Raw genomic sequence first — 22,469 nt, 5'->3', positions numbered from 1 at the left:
GATATGTGTATCTAAAACTTGTGACCCGATGCCCAGCACAGTTTTTGCTGTCCATGTCGGCCTTTAGTTAGCAGTGCCTTGAACTGGATGTCTTCATCATACTTCTTGAGAAACTGCCTCATTTTGTGTGTTGCTCCCCAACACTTGAGTCTTGTTTGAATTTCTGGCTCTGTAGTGAGTGGTGAGAATGCCTTTCTTTACCACCTTGTTCACTTTTGAAAACTGATGTACCAGTAACTCTTCATCTCTGTGCCCCAGATGACTTAGATAGGGTACTTTACAAAAGTGGGTAGCTAGGTTAGAAGACTTTTCAAGGAGGGGCGCCTGGGTGGCTTGGTCGGTGGGCAGCCGTTTCTTGATTTCAGCTCAGGTCATGATCTTGGGGTCATGAAATGGAGCCCAGCATCCAGCCTCCCGCTCAGTGGGGAGTCTGCTTGGGATTCTCTCCCTCTCCCCCTCCCTCTGCTTGTGTGCTCTCTCTTTCTAAAATAAGAAAGACTTTTTTTTAAAATCTTATTTTTCTAAAATAAGAAAGACTTTTGAAAAAAAAAGACTTTTCAAGGAAAATATCATTTTATTATTTTTGCCTCATGAATCTCTTTTATTGCAGGAAGGCTCCATGGACAGCTTATATGAGCCCGTCCCAGAGCAACAAACTAACCAAGAAAACACCTCTGTTGGGACTGGTTCTCTTAGTTCACCCTTTGGAGAGAGTGGAAAAGCACACGGCAATGTCTTCATGGTGAGTGAAGCCTTGAGTTGAGTGGATTGCTTCTCTGTATATTTAGAATCACTTGCTTCATGATACCTCTCAATACAGCAAAAACCACTGTTCTCAGAAAGTTCTTCATTTACTTTTGGTGTCTGAGTTTCTCTTCGTTGCTGTCTCTTTCATGATTTTACCTTATGAATATAAACCACCATTTATAAAGTATGTATTAGGTGATTACCTAAGTTAACTCAGTTAATCTCAAAGCAACCTTAAGACAAGGAACTAATTATATCTTTTTTGAGATTAGGAAACTACAGGAGAGAAAGTAAAATAACTTGCTAAAGGCTCTAAACCGTGAAGTGGTAAAGCTGGCAGTTAAAGATATATGGGTCTGCCTCAGTGGTTCATCAGTAGTGTATTGGCAAATGAGGTCTTTGGAATGGGTGGAGGGAACCCCAGATTTGTAGCATTTGCCAATTGCCTTGGTGTAAATGCTCCTACTGTGGTCATTTTCGAGCTACCAGTGGTTTAATAACAGGCTTACGATGCCTGAATATTTATTTGTTCATTATTCCCAGTGTCAACTGCAACACACCAGTGGAGGTTTTAAAATTCGTGCTAACCACTTTACTAAGCTGCTCCTTAAATTTATGGACACGCACCATGAGCTTAGAAAACACAAGTCTTACTAGAATGCAAATGCAGATAGTTTTTTTTGAATTATCTTTATAATTACTAGAGGCAGAGAGTTCTTGGTGCTCTGCAAAATTGGCTCTGTCCTTGTTTAACAGTGCTCGCTGTTCTCTTAGTTGATTGTGCTGTATTGAAGTTAATCCCACTCTAACATACTGATTTTGCTTCTATTGTGGCTTAGTACAATACAAAATATCCCATGTTTGCTACAAACAAAGAGTTTCCCTGTACTTAGAGATTTAGATGCCATCTCTTACCCTTGCAATCATACTTTTCCCCAATGACAACACAAAGATTAATATCTGATTCCTTCTTTATAAGGCACTGTACTAGGTGATGTTATATATGACATTTGTGTTGATCCTCACAATAACTTTAGAGAGGTTTAGAAATGTGGAGAAAGGGGGTGTCTGGGTGGCTTAGTCAGTAAGCATCTGCCTTCGGCTCACATCATGACCCTAGGGTCCTGGGATTGAGCCCTGCATCAGACTCCCTGTTCAGCGGGGAGCCTGCTTCTCCCTCTCTGTCTCTCTCTGTGTTCTCTCTCTCAAATAAATAAATAAAATCTTAAAAAAAATGTGTAGAAAGGTTATATAACTTTCCAATTAAAAAAAGGGTGACCCAGGATTCAAATCCAGAAAAGTACCTTCAAGTTTTATACCTACCTTCATACCTACCTATTCTATTCCTTGGGGACATTCTTTGAAAACTTCTTTTTTTAGAGTTGTAAGCAATGTCATATTAGTTAACAACCAAGTTCAATAATAAGTCTCAGTAAGTAAAAATAATCCCCAAAAATTTAGTGTAGTGGAAACTCTTCCATCAATCTATACTCTTTTCAATATCCATGAAGATGTTGATGTTGACAGATATGCAGAAGAGGAAGCAATACATTTACATATTAATGTGAGAGAGTGAGACTTACATGAAGACTCTCAATTGACATTGCAAAATGTTTGTAAGCATTTTTACTCTATAATTAAGAAGAAAAATTGAATAGGCTGAAGAGCCTGAAGATATTTCCTTAAATGTGTTAGTTTAATAAATATGCATGAAAAATAAACAAGTTCATGGCCAAGCAGTCTACTAGAATTTTTATCAAACTTCTTACATTGCAAAGTAGATGAGAATAATGAAAACATGATTTAAGTTTGCTACAACTCTCTCCATGTATATATACAACACACACATATATATGTATATATACATGCATATCATGTATATAGATATATATGTCTCCATATTTAATTTAAAAGTTTATGCACACATACAAGCATAAATTGTGTGTGTGTGTATACACTTTTGAAAGGCAACCAGTTCAACCACTGATTCTACTATTAATTGTTAAATTGTACCAGTCCTTTCAAATTACCACTGACATTTTATTCCTTATAAAAATGATTCCATGGCTTAGATAAAATAAAATCAGTCTTTTAATAAAATGACATTTAGTGATTTAGAACTTTCCCTCTGAGCCTCTGAAGAATGGATCATTTTTTCCTCCTAGTATTCTTATTTCCTTTTTTTCCCCCCCGATTTAAGGGGGGAAAAAAGTTTTGGACTAGTCTTGACACTATCAGAAAAAAATTATTCTTTCAGGATTCGTGTTCTAGAAATACTATAAAAACACCCCAAAAGTTCATGGAGTTATATCGCAAGCTCCCAGTCCTCAACCCAAATGTATCTGTAACCTTCTGAGGGAGGAGAGGTGCTCTCATACTCAGGTTCTTTAGGAGCAACCAGACAGCATATCTGGTTGTTCCAGTGGAAATTAATAGACCATACTAAAAATAATAGCATTTGTTACATGAATTGAAAAGAAAAATCAAAGGCACCTGGGTGGCTCAGTCAGTTAAGCGTCCAACTCTTGATTTCAGCTCAGGTAATGATCTCAGGGTTGTGATATCGAGCCCGTCATCAGGCTCCACACTCAGCATGGAGCCTGCTTAAGATTCTCTCTCTCCCTTTCCCTGTGCCCCTCCCCCAACCCTGCTCTCTCTCCCTCTCTAAAAAAAAAAAAAAAGAAAAGAAAAGAAAAATCAAAATGAGAGAGGCATCCTGGCTTCCCTTAACCACGTTTTATTTATTTATTTATTTATTAGGAGTTTTGTGATGTAGAAAACACTGTTTTAAGCAAGGCATGGAATTATATAGATGATTATAGGATAATCCAGACTCCCAGAAGAGATTATCCAGTATCGATCAACTTCTCATTTAAGGGTTGAGTAGGTATTAAAGGGAAGAAGTTTATTTGGGGATTTTTAAAATTAAAAAAAAAAATTGAAGTACAGTTTACATATACAATCAGTTTCAGGTGCACAACATAGTGATTTGACGATTATCTACATTATGATATGTTCACCATGATAAGTATAGTTACCATCTGTCACCACACAAAGTTATTACAGTATTATTGACCATATTCCCTATGTTCTACTTTTCATCCCTGCAACTTATTTTATAACTGGAAGTGTACACCTCTTACTCCTCTTCACCTATTTTGTCTATCCCCTTCCCCCTTCCCCTCTGGTAACCACCAGTTTGTTTTTTATATTTATGAGTCTCTGTTTGTCTGTTTGCTTGGTTTTCTAGATTCCACATATCAGTAAAATCATATGGCATTTGTCTTTCTGTCTGACTTAGTTCACTTAGCATAAAAATCTTCTGGTGTATCGTTGTTACAAATGTCAAGATTTTGTTCTTTTTATGGCTGCGTAATATTCCATTGTGTGTATATGTAACACATCTTCTTTATCCATTTATTGATGGTCACTTAGGTTATTTTCACATCTTGTCTATTATAAACAATGCTACAGTAAACATAGGTACACATGTATCCTTTTGAATTCGTGTTTTCATGTTCTTTGGGTAAATACCCAGAAAGGGAATTACTAGATCTCATGGTATTTCTATTTTCCGTTTTTTTGGGGAACCTACATACTGTTTTCCACACTGGCTGTACCAATTTACATTCCTCCTAACAGTGCAGGAGGAATCCCTTTTCTGCACATCCTCGCCAGCAATTGTTATTTCTTGTCCTTTTGAGACCACCCATTCTGACTGCTGTGAGATGATATCTTATTGTGATTTTGATTTGAATTTCACTGATGATGAGTGATGTTGAGCATATGTTCATGTGTCTGTTGGCCATCTTCATGTCTTCTTTGGAAAGACGTCTATTCCATATTTTGGGATTTTAAATGAGAAACATCTGAAATATCTAGCTTCCATTTTAATTGTAGTTCTAGGAGGGATTGGTAATGGAGAGTCCATCCAAGGATAAATCAATTTAAAATACAAGAAGAATAGTAAGTGATCCACTTATATCTTAGCAAAGCCAGAGAGTTTTGGAGGGCTACTGACCAAAAAAAAAAAAAAGTATGAAGAGTGTTTTGGAGTGAATAATTGTGCAACTAAGTAAATATGCTGAAAGAAACTATGCTAATATACTAGTCTAACTAAGAATTGACTACTTTGTTATTATATTAGTTAAAGTATAGGCCATTATGGCTTGAGTCTGTACCTATTTTATTACTTCTTTATTATGTCAAGCTAATAAAGTATCTTGATTTAGAAATAGAGTGAGAACATAAAATGTTTGTACCTCTGCCAGTTGGGGGTTACCTGGATCAGTCCTGAATTATCTGGTTTGCCATCTGTATTGACTGAAGTAAGCAAATAGTTGTCCATTTTTGCTTGCATTTTGTAACCCACAAATTAAATTGGCAAGAAATTTGAGCCTTTTCAAAAATGAGCTTTCATGTGGGGTAGGGGAAATGTCCCTATTATTTATATGTTGCACAAATATTCATTCAATAAATATTTGTAAGCTAAATGAATGGATCAGTGAAGTTCCATTAATCAAGCTAAAGAAAGTCTTAATAATGAAGCATGTATTGAACAGACATTTCTCCAAAGAAGACATACAAATAGCCAACAGACACACGAAAAAATGCTCCACATCACTTGGCATCAGGGAAATACAAATCAAAACCACAATGAGATACTACCTTACACCAGTCAGAATGGCTAAAATTAGCAAGACAGGAGACAACAAATGTTGGCAAGGACGAGGAGTAAGGGGAGCCTTCTTACACCATTGATGGGAATGCAAGCTGGTACAGCCACTCTGGAAAATGGTATAGAGGTTCCTCAAGAAGTTAAAAATAGAGCTACCTATGACCCAGCAATTGCACGACTGGGTATTTATCCCAAAGACACAAGTGTAGTGATCCGAAGGGGCAACTGCACCCCAGCAATGTCCACAATAGGCAAACTGTGGAAAGAGCCAGGATGTCCATCGACAGATAAATGGATAAAGGAGATGTGGTTCATTTATACAATGGAATATTACGCAGCCATCAGAAAGGATGCATACTTACCATTTACATTGGCGTGGATGGAATTGGGGGGTATTATGCTAAGTGAAATAAGTCAGTCAGAGAAAGACAATTATATGGTTTTACTTATATGTGGAATATAAGAAAAGCACAGAGGATCATAAGGGAAGGGAGGGAAAACTGAAGGGGAAGTCATCAGAGGGGGAGACAAACCATGAGAGACTCTTAACTATAAGAAAAAAACTGAGGGTTGCTGCAGGGGAGATTGGGGGGACGGGGTAACTAGGTGATGGGCAATAAGGAGGGCATGTGATGTTGATGAGCACTGGGTGTTATAGGCAACTGATAAATTATTGAACACCACATCTGAAACTAATGATGTACTATATGTTGGCTAATTGAATTTAAATAAAAAATTTTAAAAAAAATAATGAAGTATGTATGATGCAGTGTTGAAAAGCATGAGCTTTGGAGATGGGCAAATAAGAGTTCTCATTCTGGGTCTGCCACTTATGAGCTATTTGACCTGGGAAATTTGCTAAAATTCTCTAGACCTTGGTGTCCTTCTCTGTAGAATGAGAACAGTCCCCTGTATAGGTTCAGCTGAGTTCTATTGCAGGAAGACAATCTCCTCTTGATTGATCCTCTTCCTGTCCACGTGCAGGAAGGATTTAGCATGGAAGGAAAGAACCTTGAGAAGGGCTGCAAACTGTAGCCTGAGGGGCCTGTATTTTATGGCCCAAGAGCTAAGAGCTGCTTTTGCATTTAAAAGATTTGCTTAAAAACAAAAGCAAAAGTAAAGAAGACTGTGCTGTAGAAATTGTCTCTGACCCCCAGAGCCTAATATATTTCTATCTGGCTTTTCATAGAAGAAGTTTACTGACCCCTAGAACTATGAAGTTACAAACACAAGTGGCAATTGAGTGCTTGAAAAAGGGCTAGTCCAAATGTGAATGCAGTAGGGTTAAAATACATGCCATAGTTTCAAGACTTCCCACGAAAAAAGCATAAAACAGCTTATTACATTTTTTTTACAGTTTTTACATTAATTGTTGAAATGGGAATATTTTAGATATATTAGGATAAATGGAATTTCACTCATAGCTACTGGATGGTGGCCTCCGTGTCACATCCCACCTTTCAAATGTCACACAGATGCTCATATTCTGCCAGACTCAAATTATATTTGTTCTCCAGGCTTTAGGAAACTTGTAGAATGTGGTTTTTAGCTTTTTGGCCCCTGATAAATGAAGGTACACCAGAAGGAAGGTGAGGAGATGTTTAGTGTTAATCTACTATGTCCGCTATCCTTCCTTCTGAGACTTTTCATACTGATTATAATTGGCATTACCATCCTCAAAAAACTAAACAAAAGCTGTGCCCTTTCACCTCTGGAACTCCTCTGCAGTGGACAGGGAGGATGGCTAGCTTTCTGAAGGTGGCTGTCCTTTGTCTCAGTAGAAAATAATTTGCGTTTTACCACAGGCTTACAGTATTATCCTAACATTTAAAGTGAACTACACGGTGAGGGGTATGAAGGAGGGCACGTGTTGTCATGAGCACTGGGTGTTATACACAAATCATGAATCATGGAACACTACATCAAAAACTAATGATGTACTGTATGGTGACTAACATAGCATAATAATAAAAAAGTATTCTAATAAAAGCAAAATGTTTAAAATAAAAAAAAAGTGAGTTACAAGTCTTCTGTAATATTTGGGTCTAATAAAGTAGTGATAAAGTAAGACTTTTGATTTTTTCCAGTTAAGCTGGAGAGGAATAAAAAAAAAAAAGACTAATACTATTACATTAAGAATTAAATCACAGGGGTACCTGGGTGGTTCTGTCAGTTAAGCATCCAACTCTTGATTTGGGCTCAGGTCAGGATCTCAGGGTCATGAGATCGAGCCCCATGATGGAGTCTGCTTGAGATTCTCTCATTCCCTCTCCCTCTGCTTCTCCCCCTACTCACGCTCTCTCTCTCTCCCTCTCTTGCAAATAAATAAAAAACCTTAAAAAAAATAAATCACAAACAAAAGAGCTGCTATAAAAAAGACTTTGCCACACTTTTGGCAGTTGTTCTCAAGAGCAGCTGGGCTTCAGGATCACCTGAAGACACATCTACCTAGGCCCTATCTGGATCTACTGTATCAGTAAGAAGGGATTAGAGTAACCCCATCCAGTAGAAATATAATGCAATCCACAGATATAATTTTAGATTTTCTAGTAGTCACAATAAAAAAACTTTAAGAAGAAACAATGTAATTAATACAAAATGTTAATGAGACATTTTACATTCTTGTTTTTAAACTAAGACTTTAGTCTGTATTTTATACATCTTGAGTCAGATGCTGAAGTGTCAGTGGTGAAGTGAAACCTAATCCTAGTGAAATCATAGATTGTGTATTTTGTACTCAGCTTCAGTTTCTAAATTAAAATTAAGTTAAATTAAAATTTAGTTCCTCAGTCACACCAGCCATCTATCAATTGCTCAATAGCCATATGAGGCTAGTAATGGTTTCTGTATTGGAACAGGGCAGGATGAGAGGCTTGAAACTGCTGGTGGTATTGAGGCATCAAAGTAACTAGATGATATCATACTCCACTTAAGGAAGTATAGATATTAAAGTATAAAAATACTTAATGATAAACATTTAATTATATACTTGTAGGAAACAAGACAATAGGGAACAGGTGTGTTACCCAATGAGGAAGCTGAGATTAGTGACTTGTATGGAGAGACAGATGGAGTCAAGACTGGAGTTCTGGCTTCCCAAATACTAATCTTGTCCTTTGGCCCCTCTGCCAGCAGTGTGTGTGTGGGGGGGGGGGGTATGAATGTGTGTATACACAAGAGTAGAGAAGGCAGGAGACAGGTGAGTGGCAGCGTGCTTTTGGGAGATAAGAAGTGAAGAGGAGGGGAAGATAGGAGGATAAAGAATCTGACCTTATAATATATATGCTAAATATAATCTAATGATACAGAGAACATAGCAGAAAGAAGTTGAGATGGGCAATGCAGTTAATAGACTCGAATTTTATTCCTGCTCCCCAGGCGGCTGAGAAATGTGTGTCTTTGAAAATGTTATTGAACTTCTCTGACCCTAAATTTCCTAAGCAATAGAATGTGGCTAAAAATGTCTGCCTCTTGGTTTGTAGTGAGGATCAAATGTTATAAGACCCGTTAAGCACCTGGCATAATGCATGTTAATGTTCATTTTCCTTCCTTCTGCAACCCATCACACCAGGGCAGAGTGATCCTTTAATTTAATATCCTTGATTAAATGACTTTAAGTCAAACTCTCACTTGAGCTCGAATGTCCTTTTAAAATAACTGCTCAAAAATAATTTGTTATCAACACTCCTTACCTAAAAGCATTGATTTTTACTGGGCTGGACAAGAAGAAGCAACAGGATTTATTGTTGATGTGCATTAGAACACCCAAGATTTTAATCTCCACAAATTGCCTCAAATCATGAACACTCAGGTTGACTGCAATGTTTGACAATTTAGCCCGAGATTTCCCATCACGTGTAGACAACAGTGAACAAGAAAATCTATCACAGTGGCTCTTGTTTGCCTAATGCCTATTTCAGGATGTTTTTTGGGTTTTGGTTTTGAGGGGGGGTCCATTTTAACTTAAATATTATTAAAATGCAAGTTTAATTTTTTGTATACTCACTCATCAACATTCTGTACTGATAAAAAGCACTATAGAAATCAATTAAATTGTTCCCAGCCACCAGATGTTAATGAGAAAGTAATAGAGCAGATTCAAAGATAGCTTTAAAGACAAACAATACAATACATGTCTAACAGTTGGTTCGAGCTCAGCACTAATGAGGCCAAGGTCAGGGGTTTAATCCCCATATGGCCGGTTATTTTTGCTGTGTTCCAGAGCCACTGGCAGCATCCATGACCCCAGCCTGCTGTCTTGGCTGTGTGTGCCATTGATCAGTAAGGGATCTGATTTGGAAGTTGAGGAAGCACCAGCACAAAACCATTACCCACTTATGGGAATAGCAACTTCAGGGAAGAGCAAGCTTGCTGACCAAGAGTTCATCTGCCCATGAAGAGTTTCCTTCACTATAATCAGTCTTCAGGCCACCAGTGCAATTCTTAGCCTTCAACTTGGGATAATTCAGGGGTCAGTGGTAAGAGCATTGTGAGAGAAAACTGAGTTCTTGCCCCAGCTTTGTTCCTAAATAATGTTGAATAAGTCCTTATACTATCCGAATCTCATTTTCCACCTCTATAAGGTGATAGATTAGACTCGATGAACTCTAAGGCCCCTTCCTGCTCTAAAATGTTTCCTTGAATACATTTTAAATAATTTTGGAAGTGAAGGGGCACTTGGGTGGCTCAGGTGGGTAAGCATCTGCCTTCGGCTCAGGTCATGATCCCAGGGTCCTGGGATTGACTCCCATGTCAGGCTCCCTGCTCAGTGGGGAGCCTGCTTCTCTCTCTGCACTGCCCCCCATGAATAAATAAATAAAATCTATTAAGAAATTAATTATTTTGGTAGGGGAGTGTTGTCTAACATAAAACGCTATAATTTTCCTTTTGGAACTGTAGAAGGCAGACTTCTAAAATGTCCTCTAATGAAGCTGACTATATTAGTCAGTGTTGTCTAGAGAAACAGAACTAATAGGTTGTGGAAATATAAAGAAAGAATTTTATTTGATGGAATTGACTCATGTGATTATGGAAGCTGGCAAGTCAGAAATTTTCAGGGCAGGCTGGCAGGCTGGAGACCCAGGAAAGAGTTGATGTTATAACTAGAATCCAGAGATAGTCTAAAGGCACTATCTAGAAGATATCTAGACTATCTATACATATTCTTCCCTGTGGGAGACTACAGGCTTTTTGTCTTAAGATCTTCAACTGATTGAATAAGATCCACCCATATTATGGAGGTTAGTGTGTTTTACTCAAAGTCTACTGATTTAAATATTGATCTCATCTCAAAAAATACTTTCATAGTGGCTTGTAAGCTGGTGTTTGACCAAATATCTGGGTCTTGTAGTCTAGCCAAGTTGACACAAAATTTTTTTTTTTAAGATTTTATTTATTTATTCGACAGAGAGAGAGACAGCCGGCAAGAGAAGGAACACAGGCAGGGGGAGAGGGAGAGGAAGAAGCAGGCTCCCAGCTGAGGAGCCTGATGTGGGGCTCAATTCCAGAACTCTGGGATCACGCCCTGAGCCGAAGGCAGACGCCTAACGACTGAGCCACCCAGGCGCCCCAAGTTGGCACAAAATTAATCATACTATCTGCCTTCTGATATTTAAGTCCTTGTGTAATCCCCACCCTTCTATGTGATTTGATTACTACAGAATTTGGCAAAGGTAACAGGGAGTCTCTTCCATAATTAGGTTACAAAAGACCCTGGCTTCTGTCTTGCTAGCAGACTGGCTTCCTTACCTTCTTGGCTTGAACATCATGATGAAGCAAGATACCATCTACAGAGACCCATGTGGTAAGGAAGCTAGAGCAGCAGTCAGCCTACAACCAGCGAGGCCTTTATTTCAATAGCCCTCAAAAAATTGGATGCTTCCAGCAACCACTAAGGAAGCTTAAAAGAGGATCCTTTCCCCAGCTAAGCTTTGGATGAGACCTCAGACCCTTGGATCAACAACTTGACTGCAACCCTGTGAGAGACCATGAAACAGAGGACCCATCTAAGTCATGCCCATACTCTTGACCCACAGAAACTGGAGATAATAAATCCTTATTGTTTTAAGCCATTACATTTTGGAGTAATTTATTACACAGCAATATTTTTATTATTTATTTGAGAGCGCGAGAGAGCATATGTTAGGGGGAGGGTCGGGGGAGGGGGAAGCAGATTCCCCGCTAAAGTAGGGAGCTCAATGAGGGGCTGGGATCATGGCCTGAGCCGAAGGCAGACGCTTAACTGACCGAGCCACCCAGGCACCCCCACAGCAATATTTAACACAGGAACTGAAATTAATTTGACAAGTTATTGATCAGAGTTATTTGCAGATAATCAAATCCATGCTAGCTAATTTAATCAGAGAGGAATATAATATGAGTTAAAGAGAACTCAGAATTATTGGGAGTCTGAAGACAGATACCTAGCTAAGCTTGTAGGAATTACTCTGAGAGGCACACTACAAAGTTTGCCACCCAAGAGAGCTGCTGCTTCTGTCATAATCAGAAAGTGGCCAGATCAAGAAGACACTGTCACCGTGGCAGGCTCCAGAGCCATATTGTCTCTTCTGAGATTTGTTACATTAAAAATGGATGCCCGTAACTTGTATTTTGCCCTATGTTAGTTTTGTATCAGTGCCTTACGTTGGTGGATGTGGTGGACAGGACCTAAACCCCCACATCTTATTCTCATAGCAAGAGTAGTTTCTTTCTTTCCTTCTTTCTTTTTCTTTTTTTCCACCCTTCCTTTCTTTCTTCCTTCCTTCTCCCCTTTCTTCCTCCTTCCCTCCCTCCTTCCCTCCCTTCCTTCCTTCCTTCCTTCCTTCCTTCCTCTCTCTTTCCTTCTCTTTCACCATTCCTCCTCTCCTTCCTCCTCTTCCACACATTGATTTTAGGTTTATTGAATGACAGATGTCAACTACAGCAAGAAATACATATGCCCAAAATATCTAGAGAGAAACATAAATAACTATGTAATTAAATGCTGTATTGTAAGCATCAAGCCCAACTTCTATACAAATTCTCAGAAGGAATTTCAAAAGACAAAATAATTGGGGGATCAAATAAGCCTTGTAAAAGTCCCAGCTTTGAAATTTACTTGTCATGTGATCTTGGACAGGTTCCTTAAACTCTTCAAGCCCCATTTCTTCTGTAAAATGAAGAAACTGTTACCCTTATTCATCGTTTGAGAATAAAAAGTAACAATGTAATTAACATTATTAGCACAGTGATTGGCACAAAATAAATGATCACTAATAGGTGTTATCTCTAAGAACGTAACTGTGGTTTGTGGTTTAACGGTACCAGTTCCACAGAGATGAGATTTAAGACTTAAAGGAAGAACTAGAGTTAAAAGTGATGAAAAGTGGTGGTTAAGACATTATCATCACACACTATTCTAGCATTTTTCACAAAAGAGCTTAAAAAGCACTTAAAGCCAAGTGTCTTATAAATGGATAAATGGACACATTGAAATGTGACATGTCATTTTAGAATAGGTGAGTAATGGAGAAGTCAAGGTAGGTGACTCTAAGGTTGGTATTCTAACCACTCAACTGCATTTCTTACTCGCCTCCAAACTATTAAAATTGGGAGTTTTTTGTTCTGTCTCCATATTAGCATCAGCACTGACAGAGCTATTAATAACATAGACACAAAAGGAAGAAAATGAGATTAACAATGGCATCCCATCAACTAGGTCTTCATCAAGCTATGAGCAAGAGGAGTCAGTGTCAAAACAGTGCATGTAATCCTTTTCTTGATTTCTGGATTGTAAAATGACTCCTAACAAGCTGACATGTAAAGCATAGATTACCTTCATTAAAAAGATGACACTTTTCTTTCATTTTTATTTTTTTTACCCATTATATCTATGATCACATACAGTGATTCTTCTGCCACCAATTCCTGTGTGAACACTCTCTGGTGGTTTTAATTAGTCTCCTCTCGTAAATAGAGACTTATGTTAAAATAAAATGAAATCAATAGATTAAGGTTAATTATGCCTTATTCTCTTTTTTATTTCCTAAGCTTATGATACAATTACTAATTGAATCTGATGAAAGCCACGGTTATCTCTTTAATCATGTTTTAAGGAAAAAGCTGTAAAGCAAAGAAGCCCATTCGCACTTTAATTTTCTCTTAAAAGCTTTTGTCATCCCTACTGAGTTTGGATTGAAATATTGTGATTAGGAACCATGGCTTGTTTCTACTGGTGGAGATTGTAAAGTTCTCCTTCACCAGCCTTATTCTGTGGACGCAGAGACTGAAGCTCTGTGAGGACGTTTGGGTCTTGCCCAGTTGAGGAGCAGACCCGGGGAAGCAAGCCAGGCTCTGGAGTGCCAGCTCAGTGTCTTCTCATTGCTAGGATGGAATTTCACGTTTTTACCCATCGCATTTCCTACCTGACTTCTCGCAAGTTCTTTGGCTTGCTCTCATTCCATTTGTGGTTATGAGGAAGAAATCAGGTAATGATCTACATGGCAGCAAACTGGTGACTTTATGAGCATTATTCCCCTCCCCAAAACCTTGTGTAAATATAATTTCATAAATCACACATTTGAAGATACTTCAGAAAAGCTCTTTTTTTTTTTTTTTTTTTTTTTTTTTTAAGAAATCTGGAATGGAATCTTTTGGTAACGGAAGAATCTTTTATAATGCAAATAACCATCCCCTAGGAAACCTGTTTTGTCATCCGGGATATTTATAGTGCTGTGAGAGGAGTTTGTTAGTTCAGGATGGATAGAAAGCTCACTTAGCACACCAGTAGACAAATGGCAAAATTTTATGTGATTTACCAGCTCTGTCCCTGATGGATTAGATCCGGTACGTGTGCATTCTCCAGGCGCTACAAGCTCTGTGATCTGCCCCGGATGATGGGCCATGGAGGGATTCCATACGCCACCTGCTTCTCTTGAGGAAGTCAGAATTCATTAGCTATATAGGGTTGTTACTCTTTGACAGGAGCCGGACACGCTGGCAAGAAAGTCTACTTTTCCCATCAGGCTGAGCTGACATTACTTCTTCTTCTTCATTGCATTCTCATGGGGGGATGAAATCTGTTTTCCCTGAGAACTGTAACATTATTATAGTAATACACCGGGGGACCGCCAATGTACAGACTGTCATCTAAATTCAGTGATTCGTGAAGTGCCCACTTTTAATTAAATGTGCTGTCATAAATGACTGGGCATTCTTTGATGATGATGGCAGCCTCCACAAAATGATGAGTGCCTTTAAAACACATCAATGGGCTGTCTGTGCCCTTGTCTTCAAATAATACTACATTATTGGTATTAATGCTTTGATAAGGGGGTACCTTCCGAGTTCTTGGTTTAGTAGTGGGAAATAACACTATATTCCCTTGGCTTTTTCGTAGCCACTCTCTCTCTGGCCAGTAGTGCTCATTTGTGAGATCTCTGGTCTAAATGCCGGGGAAATTCAGTATCTGTGCAGTCAAGGATAGAAGTAGTATATGTCCTGGCTAAGACATCAGGCATAAAATACCAGTCTTACCACATGCTAATTACGTGACCTTAGGCAAGAATCTCGACTGCTCTGTGCCTCAGTTTACTCATATGTAAATTGAGGATAGTTATAATAGTATCCACCTCACAGGATTGCTGTAAAGATTAAGTGAATTACGATATATAAAACATTTAGAATTGTGCTTACTATGACGTGACTGTTCTGCCATTATTATTCTGCAAATGCGTTAAATCAAGAAATAGAAAAGCAATGTGATTCAAAGCCATATTGTTCTTAGCGACTTGCTTTAACCAATTGGGTTCAGATTAGCTACCTTCGCTAATATGCCTGTCTGCTGTGTGATCTATTTGGTAATTTAGGAGACTTCTCCATCATGGGATTTTTCTCCACATGTTTACACTAAGATGCACAGGCAAGGGAGAAGAGCTCATGAGGGGTAGGACTCCTTCCCATGGGTGATGGTTTGTAATCCAGTCACACCAACCTCCTCTTTGTTTTGACAGCAGAGCTGATAGCTCGTGTATATGCCTGTGTGTGTGTGTGTGTGCGTGCGTGTGTACACGCTCTCTCTGGTGGCTTTAGGTGCACTGCAAAACTACTCTATTTTATTAACTTTGGGGCATTATAATCATCTTTGCCAGATGTCTCTGAGAATTTTTTAAAAAAGGAACTTCCATTAATTTCCATGTCTTTTTTGAACATCTGTGGGAACTTTACTGAAGCACAGGAACCTAAGAAATGTCCAGAAACAGGCTCATTCAGTTTGGATGTGGCATTCTTGGAATTGCTGTATTTTAATATTAGTAAAACCATTTCAGTTATGCAAGTGAATCATCCTCATTCTCTTAAGAGAACGAGTCAGACAAAATAGAAATTGGATTAACTTATTTTAATGAGAAGTTATGTGTATACATATATGTGTGTGTTCAACTCTTGCTTCAATATTAGAATTCAATGTAACTAATAATGAATTTAATGAGAAATAACATCTATAATTTTCTTCAATGTGTTTGGCATCGTGTAAAGATTTTATGAAGGCTAGCCCATTTAATCTTCAAAGTTAAGAAAATCATAGACTCCAACAGGATCCTGAAATCAGCAGTCACTGATGGTTGAATATTTGAGAGAGGAACCACTTATAATTCTTCTTTGCATCTTGTCTGATACATAGTACATGCTCAATAAATATTTGTTGAATGAAGTGTAAATGTATGAATGAATGAATGAATGTATATAATTCCAATAGAGTATATTAGGATGAAGACATGACTAACATTTAATCAAAGTAGAGCACTATATGCATGACCCTAGACAAGTCAGTTTACCGTTTGGGATCTCAGTTTACTTATCGCAAATCAAAGGTCAGATCTCTACAGTCTTAAAAGTTCACCATGGGATTTACACCATCATTTACTGCCAATCAGTTTTCTCTGGTGCAGAAACACCTTTCACATTTCCATTAGTTAGGCAACAACAATCCCTGACCTATTCACTTCATTTTTCCTTTTTGACTTTGTGATTTGAAAGTAAGATTTAAAAACCAATAACACAAGAAACAGACGCATATTAGACTCAACCCCAAAGGACAGTCAACCGTAACCACTGCATGAGAATAGAAATACGGCACCTGGTATCCAAAATTTCTCTTAAGTGTCCTCTTCTCTTTCTTCATTTTGAATTGTTTTTTTTTTAACTTGACCTAATACGACCTTGTTGCATAGTTATGTGAAAATGCTTTACTCCTATAGCCTGCTCTCATCTACTTGAATAATAACACATGTTGGACATGTCCTTTAGTTTCTGCTGGCCCGTTTGTAATAATTTGCCTACATTTCATTTTTTATTTTCCTAACAATTGCCCGGGGTAAAAATTAAATTAAGCCACAAACTCCCTAGTGAATGAAAGGTAAGACTAATGATTAGTGCTTGATTTAGGGGATAATGAAATGAAGGCTAACAGGAGTAAGTTTTGCCTGGTATTTATGGCAAGTGTCAAATTAATGGACTAGACAGAATCATTTCATTGACTCTCTGAAATGGTGTCTTCTTTTTGGAGTTCAGAGTAACACACACACACACACACACACACACACACACACACACACACAGATGTAGCTCTAAAAATAAAGCTGTATCTAGTCTTTCCTTGACTTGCCCCTCTAGGAATACAGGGTCTGAACTCTGAATACATAACAGTCTGCTTATGTAAGCAGAAGTCAGAAAGGAAAGCAGCTGCTTTGAGTCTGGTACAAGCAATACTAAAAATTGCTTAACCAATTCAGTAGTAACATACACCTAGGCAACACCCAGGGAACAGATGTATTATTAATTAAGTAGATGTTGTCTTGTTTGAAAACATAATCCCCTTCCCCCTTATAATCACACTTCAGACACACATTTAATGTGCTTGACTCTCTCTACCGTCTTGTAGGAAGCATGTTGCTGAAGGAAAACTGCATTACCTCTAATATCTTAATAGGGATTAAAAGAAGTTTTAACCCACAATCTTTTTCTTTTTTAAGTTTTATTTATTTAAGTAATCTCCACACCCAATACAGGGCTCGAACTCACGACCTCGAGATCAATACTCTTACTACTGAGCCAGCTAAGCATGCCTCAGAATCTTTTTCGAAGTATCCATTACAAGAAAACTCTTTAACAAAAAACCCCCAAACCAAAGTTATTCATTACAAATAAAAATTGGATAACCCAGATTCCAATAAAACAGAACAAAGTAGATAGTCCCTAGAGAATGTTGTGACACTATATGCCCTAAAAATAACCAGTCTCTATCCCTGGTCTTATGAAATTCTTTCAGTCTTGATCCAGATGTCTCCATGCCTCGGCCCAGAGCTAACTGTATCTCTTTTACCACAATCAGCAGCCACACGTATTTGACCAGTTTTGCGTGGGCCCAACACCTGCTTGTATTAACTTAGTCAAAGGCTTCACCCAAGTGAAGCAGGAGACCGTGCTTTAATAATATGCCCCCTGGGGTGCCTGGGTAGCGCAGTCGTTAAGCGTCTGCCTTCCGCTCAGGGCATGATCCCGGCATTCTGGGATCGAGCCCCACATCAGGCTCCTCAGGGGGAGCCTGCTTCTCCCTCTCCCACTCCCCCTGCTTGTGTTCCCTCTCTCTCTGGCTGTCTCTCTCTCTGTCAAATAAATAAATAAAATCTTAAAAAAAAAAACAAAAACAGAAGATAGCTAATGTTTCCCATCTTTCATATTGCAAGTTGACCCTTTGTACTAGTTAACTCTAGACTAGACACCTCTTTCTCTATACTCAAAACAGGTAGAATCGATTTTGAAGACTATGAGATTTGCAATCCGAAGAAATTTATCTAAACCCATACAACAAATTCATTAGACTCAAAACAGTGGATTCTGATTAATGAAACATATTTGGCCCAGACTTTATAGATTATGTAAATATGGAACTTGCTCCTTCCCAGCTAAATTCCAAATATATGTGACAGGAAAGTGTAACTACAAAGATGGCCATCCTTTTTCCTGATGACACAGTGCTGGTGTGGTTGCTAATGGTGGTGAAAGGGTCCCTTCAGTTACCCTGTGGGGGACAAGTTATCCTGGATTTGGCAGTGCTCAGACGGATACTGTCAGCCATTGGAACAATAAAACCAGTTTTGCTTTTTCTGATTTTCATTCACTACTCTTCCCCACTTCTGCATTTCTGTTTTTTCCTCTTATGTGGAATATTGGTTCCAGTATTCTTTACCACACAAATTCCTACCACACCAATCAAACCTCTCTCCAACATGATCTGTTGCCTATGATATAGTAGATGTTAAAAAGCACTTTGAACATCAAAAACATGAGTGGTTTTGAATGAAGGAGAAGATGAATGATAACAAGAAAATCTGAAGTGTTCTTTTTTTTTTTTTTTAAGATTTTATTTATTTATTCGACAGAGAGAGACAGCCAGCGAGAGAGGGAACACAAGCAGGGGGAGTGGGAGAGGAAGAAGCAGGCTCATAGCGGAAGAGCCTGATGTGGGACTCGATCCCGTAACGCCGGGATCACGCCCTGAGCCGAAGGCAGACGATTAACTGCTGTGCCACCCAGGCGCCCCAAAATCTGAAGTGTTCTTAAAGGTGCCTGGGAGCAGTTTAAGCTCTTTCAAGGATGGTGAAAGATGTGGCGACATATTCTTCTCCGAAAAATGTAAGGGATTTACACAACATTCAGTTGCTTTGAAGAGAGAGGCCAGATGAATCACAGGTGTATTTCAACACACTCAGGGTATTGTGATAGATTAAACTTTCTCAGAGGAAAGTACTGTGTGATAGAATTAGCATACTCTAGTGCCTATCTCTGCCCTTGGTGTTGGTGGATTGCTGGGGAACGGAAACTTGAGGTTATAAGGATTTAACTGCATGTTTTTATTTAAAAGACTTGGTTTATTAACTGACCAGGGCTTAGAATAAGGTATAAGCCCTAGTTAATAAAGGAAGCACTCTGTGTCTCTCAAAGTTACAAAGACAAAAAGAGAAAAAATACAAACAACTTGAACTGAGATTCTGTGACCTAGTACCAGAATACAAGGGGGAAACACCAGTCATTTTACTGGGAAAAGGCAAAACGAACTACATTTGGATTATACTCGAAGATGAACCATACTTGAATTCTCCTGATATCTTGGAGTAGTAGTATTTTATTTTATTTTGTTTTTTTTTTCAGGAAGTTTCTAATTTTGAGAATGCACAACCAAAAAGAAAGTAAGTCAAGTTTACCTTGAAAACTTTACGCTCTGTTAGTTCTGTAATGTTGAATGGAATATTTTAGTGGTTTTCCTGTCAAAGCGCTTTTTAAAAAAATCGTCATGTACAAATCAAGATATGTTTTACTCTGCTACCATTTATCTGTTTATGCTGATGCATAGGAAACCTGTGTTGTGACATTTCTGTACACGGGGAGGTGAAAATGAAATTTCCAGAAGAAGAAACATGTGTTCAAACCAGACTCCGATTAAAGTGGGAGCCTACTCACGAACATGCTTCTATTGGTGACCTCCTAATCTTCTGAAGGGTTCTTCTAATCCAAGTAAAAATGTGTTTGTAAAGAGATTTGGGTTATTTAGGTCAGGTTTGGCTTTACATTCAGCACATCAAGCGGCCAGAGGATGTGGCACACACATGTTGCATAAAGTAATTGGATTTTAACGAATAAGCGGAAATACAGAGGGGCCGGAAGTTGGCTTATGGGGAAATTTCCAGATTGGTTGCTGATGATACAGAATAGCTTCCTTGCACTCTGGAATGGTCTGAGACCAAACTGTTACTATGTGAAATTCTCTCCGGATGGAGTCTTTCTGGACAGCCTGCTCTCCTGCCCCCAAGGCATTCTGTGATTTCCTTTCGTTTCCTTCCTTTCCTGCTCACAGCCTTCTCCTAGTAAGGATGTAAAACACACGCATAGGAAGTAGGTAATTGGATGATTAACAGCTTAGAGCACCTGGACGACAAGGGCAGTCGTCTTTTAGCCACAGTTAACTATTTAAACTACAACAGTGGCGTTTTAAGCCTGAGCTGGAGTCAAGAAGGGGTTTTGGCAGGACTCATCTCCTTGTGAAAAGCCGCGCTGCCTACGCGGCGGTTCATTCTCTCCGCGGAGAAGGAACTCAGCGACTCCAGATGAGGGACTGACATGAAATGACAGCTGTTGGCTTACGATTGATGCTTCTATAGATCAGAAGATACCAAAGCATGGGGAGGCGAAAGGGGAATGGATGAGAGGGAAAGTACCTGATGCTGACTGAATTAGGGTTTTGCAAAAGCAGTTAATGTGCTCCTCCGATTGTGACCAATTAAACTTGAAGACTCGCGAGTTCCTTCATTCTTTTGTCCACCACTCCTCTGAAGGGAATAACATCTCGAGCTGTTCTGCACCTACCTCCCCTTCCCATACTATAAATGGCTTTCTGGGAACACTTACTCTTTGCCGGGAGGCGTCTTAAGCGTTTGCATTAACAAATAAAACAAACCCAAATAAAATGGTAAAGACAAAAATTATATATACAGATTTTTTTTCTTACAATCCTGAGCTTAAGGAAAGGTGAATGTGGCATTAATTTAATGACTACCAACAATATAAATAGTGGGAAACACTCAAGCTACCACAAAGTTAATTATGTGTTCACCCAGTGCATAAAATAATTAACATGATCGAGTCAGCATAGTCTTAGCCTCGGTTTCTGTTTTGGACATTTTATTATGGAAATTTTCAATTATACACAAAGGAGGAGATAGTGATGAACTCGCATCACCAGGCTTAAACAAGTATCAACCTACAGTCAATCTTATTTCATTTCTACCCGTTTGACTCCCCAGCCCTCAACCCCCACTATTTTTTTAGAGCAGATCCCAGACACATAATTTCATGTTTTGATATATATTGTTACAAAGCAAGCCATGTGTTTAAAAAAAAAAAACAAAACATAACCACAGTGCCACCACTGCACTAGAACAAAATAAGAAAAATTGTATAATATGACCAAATATATAGTCACTGTTAAAATTTTTTTGACAGCCTCATGTGCTTTTTTCTAATAGTTAATTGAATCATGATCCAAACAGGATCATTGCAATGCATTCAGTTCATTTCTCTTAATTTAAAGGTCCTTCTCCATTGATTTGTTGAAGAAACTGGATTGTTTGTTCTGAGGAATTTTCTGTATTTTTGAATTTTGCTGATTGCATCAGTGTGGTATTTTTTAAAAAACATGTTCTTCTATCCTCTATGTTTCCTGTAAATTTTTTAGTTAGATCTCCGGGGTTGATAATGTTCAAGTTTGATATATGTGTATATATTTTAAAAGTAGGTCATCAGTGACTGTAGGCTTCCTGTTGCATTACTTTGGAAGCCCGTATATCTGGTTGTCTGTAGTTTTATGACTGTGAACTTGCTTAGTGGGTTCAGACGGTATCAGGCTGATCCATCCAGCACAAAGTTGCCCTTCAGCCTTTCCATGAAAAGTTTTAACAGCAATTGTTGATTATTGCCCAGATCTGTTGTTTCATTAGGGATTATACATGATTATATTCAATCATTCTTCCTGTATTTATTGAATGGAATTATTTCAAAAACAGCTTTTCCATATTAACTATTGATTATCTTGAGATACAATCATGTAAAAACGGCCCACTTTTTGTGTGTGTGGGTTTTATGAATGTTGCATGGAAATTTCTCCAAATTGCATGGAAATTTCCAGGCCAAGATTATACTTACATTAATTGTACTTTGCCATCTAGGGTCAAGAAAATTCAGGGCTATATACAGACGTTAGTTAGAGGTAGAATTTATTTCTGCTCTCAAATGTATTTCAAGCATGTCTAGGTAATCTAATTTCTGTTTGATTAAAAATTTTATTTACTAGATGTAGACTTAAATATCTGTTTCTTTTATTCTTCTAGGTTGATCCAGAGATCTATGTCTGAAAACAAAGGATTTGGTTAGTAATTTAGAAGATTACTCATGCAGATAATCTGTTCTGTTTCTCTAAAAGTTCTTTTTTTCTGCCACTTCCATACAGCAACAA

General features: G+C 38.3%; 1 protein-coding gene across 1 annotated transcript in view; it reads left to right on the top strand.

The window, feature by feature from the left end:
• Positions 1-616: 616 nt before the first annotated feature.
• Positions 617-22,469, top strand: part of SAMSN1 (SAM domain, SH3 domain and nuclear localization signals 1) — a 130,387-nt gene continuing 108,534 nt past the window's right edge. The window contains exons 1-3 of the mRNA XM_057306598.1: positions 617-742; positions 19,613-19,650; positions 22,345-22,382. Coding sequence (XP_057162581.1) covers positions 620-742; positions 19,613-19,650; positions 22,345-22,382 — 199 coding nt within the window. The 5' untranslated portion in view covers positions 617-619. The remainder of the gene's footprint in view (positions 743-19,612; positions 19,651-22,344; positions 22,383-22,469) is intronic.

Source organism: Ursus arctos, unplaced genomic scaffold (assembly GCF_023065955.2).
Source record: "Ursus arctos isolate Adak ecotype North America unplaced genomic scaffold, UrsArc2.0 scaffold_4, whole genome shotgun sequence".
Classification (NCBI taxonomy): Eukaryota; Metazoa; Chordata; class Mammalia; order Carnivora; family Ursidae; genus Ursus; species Ursus arctos.
The sequence above is the reverse complement of the archived record's forward strand: the minus strand, read 5'-3'. Positions and strand labels throughout refer to the sequence as shown.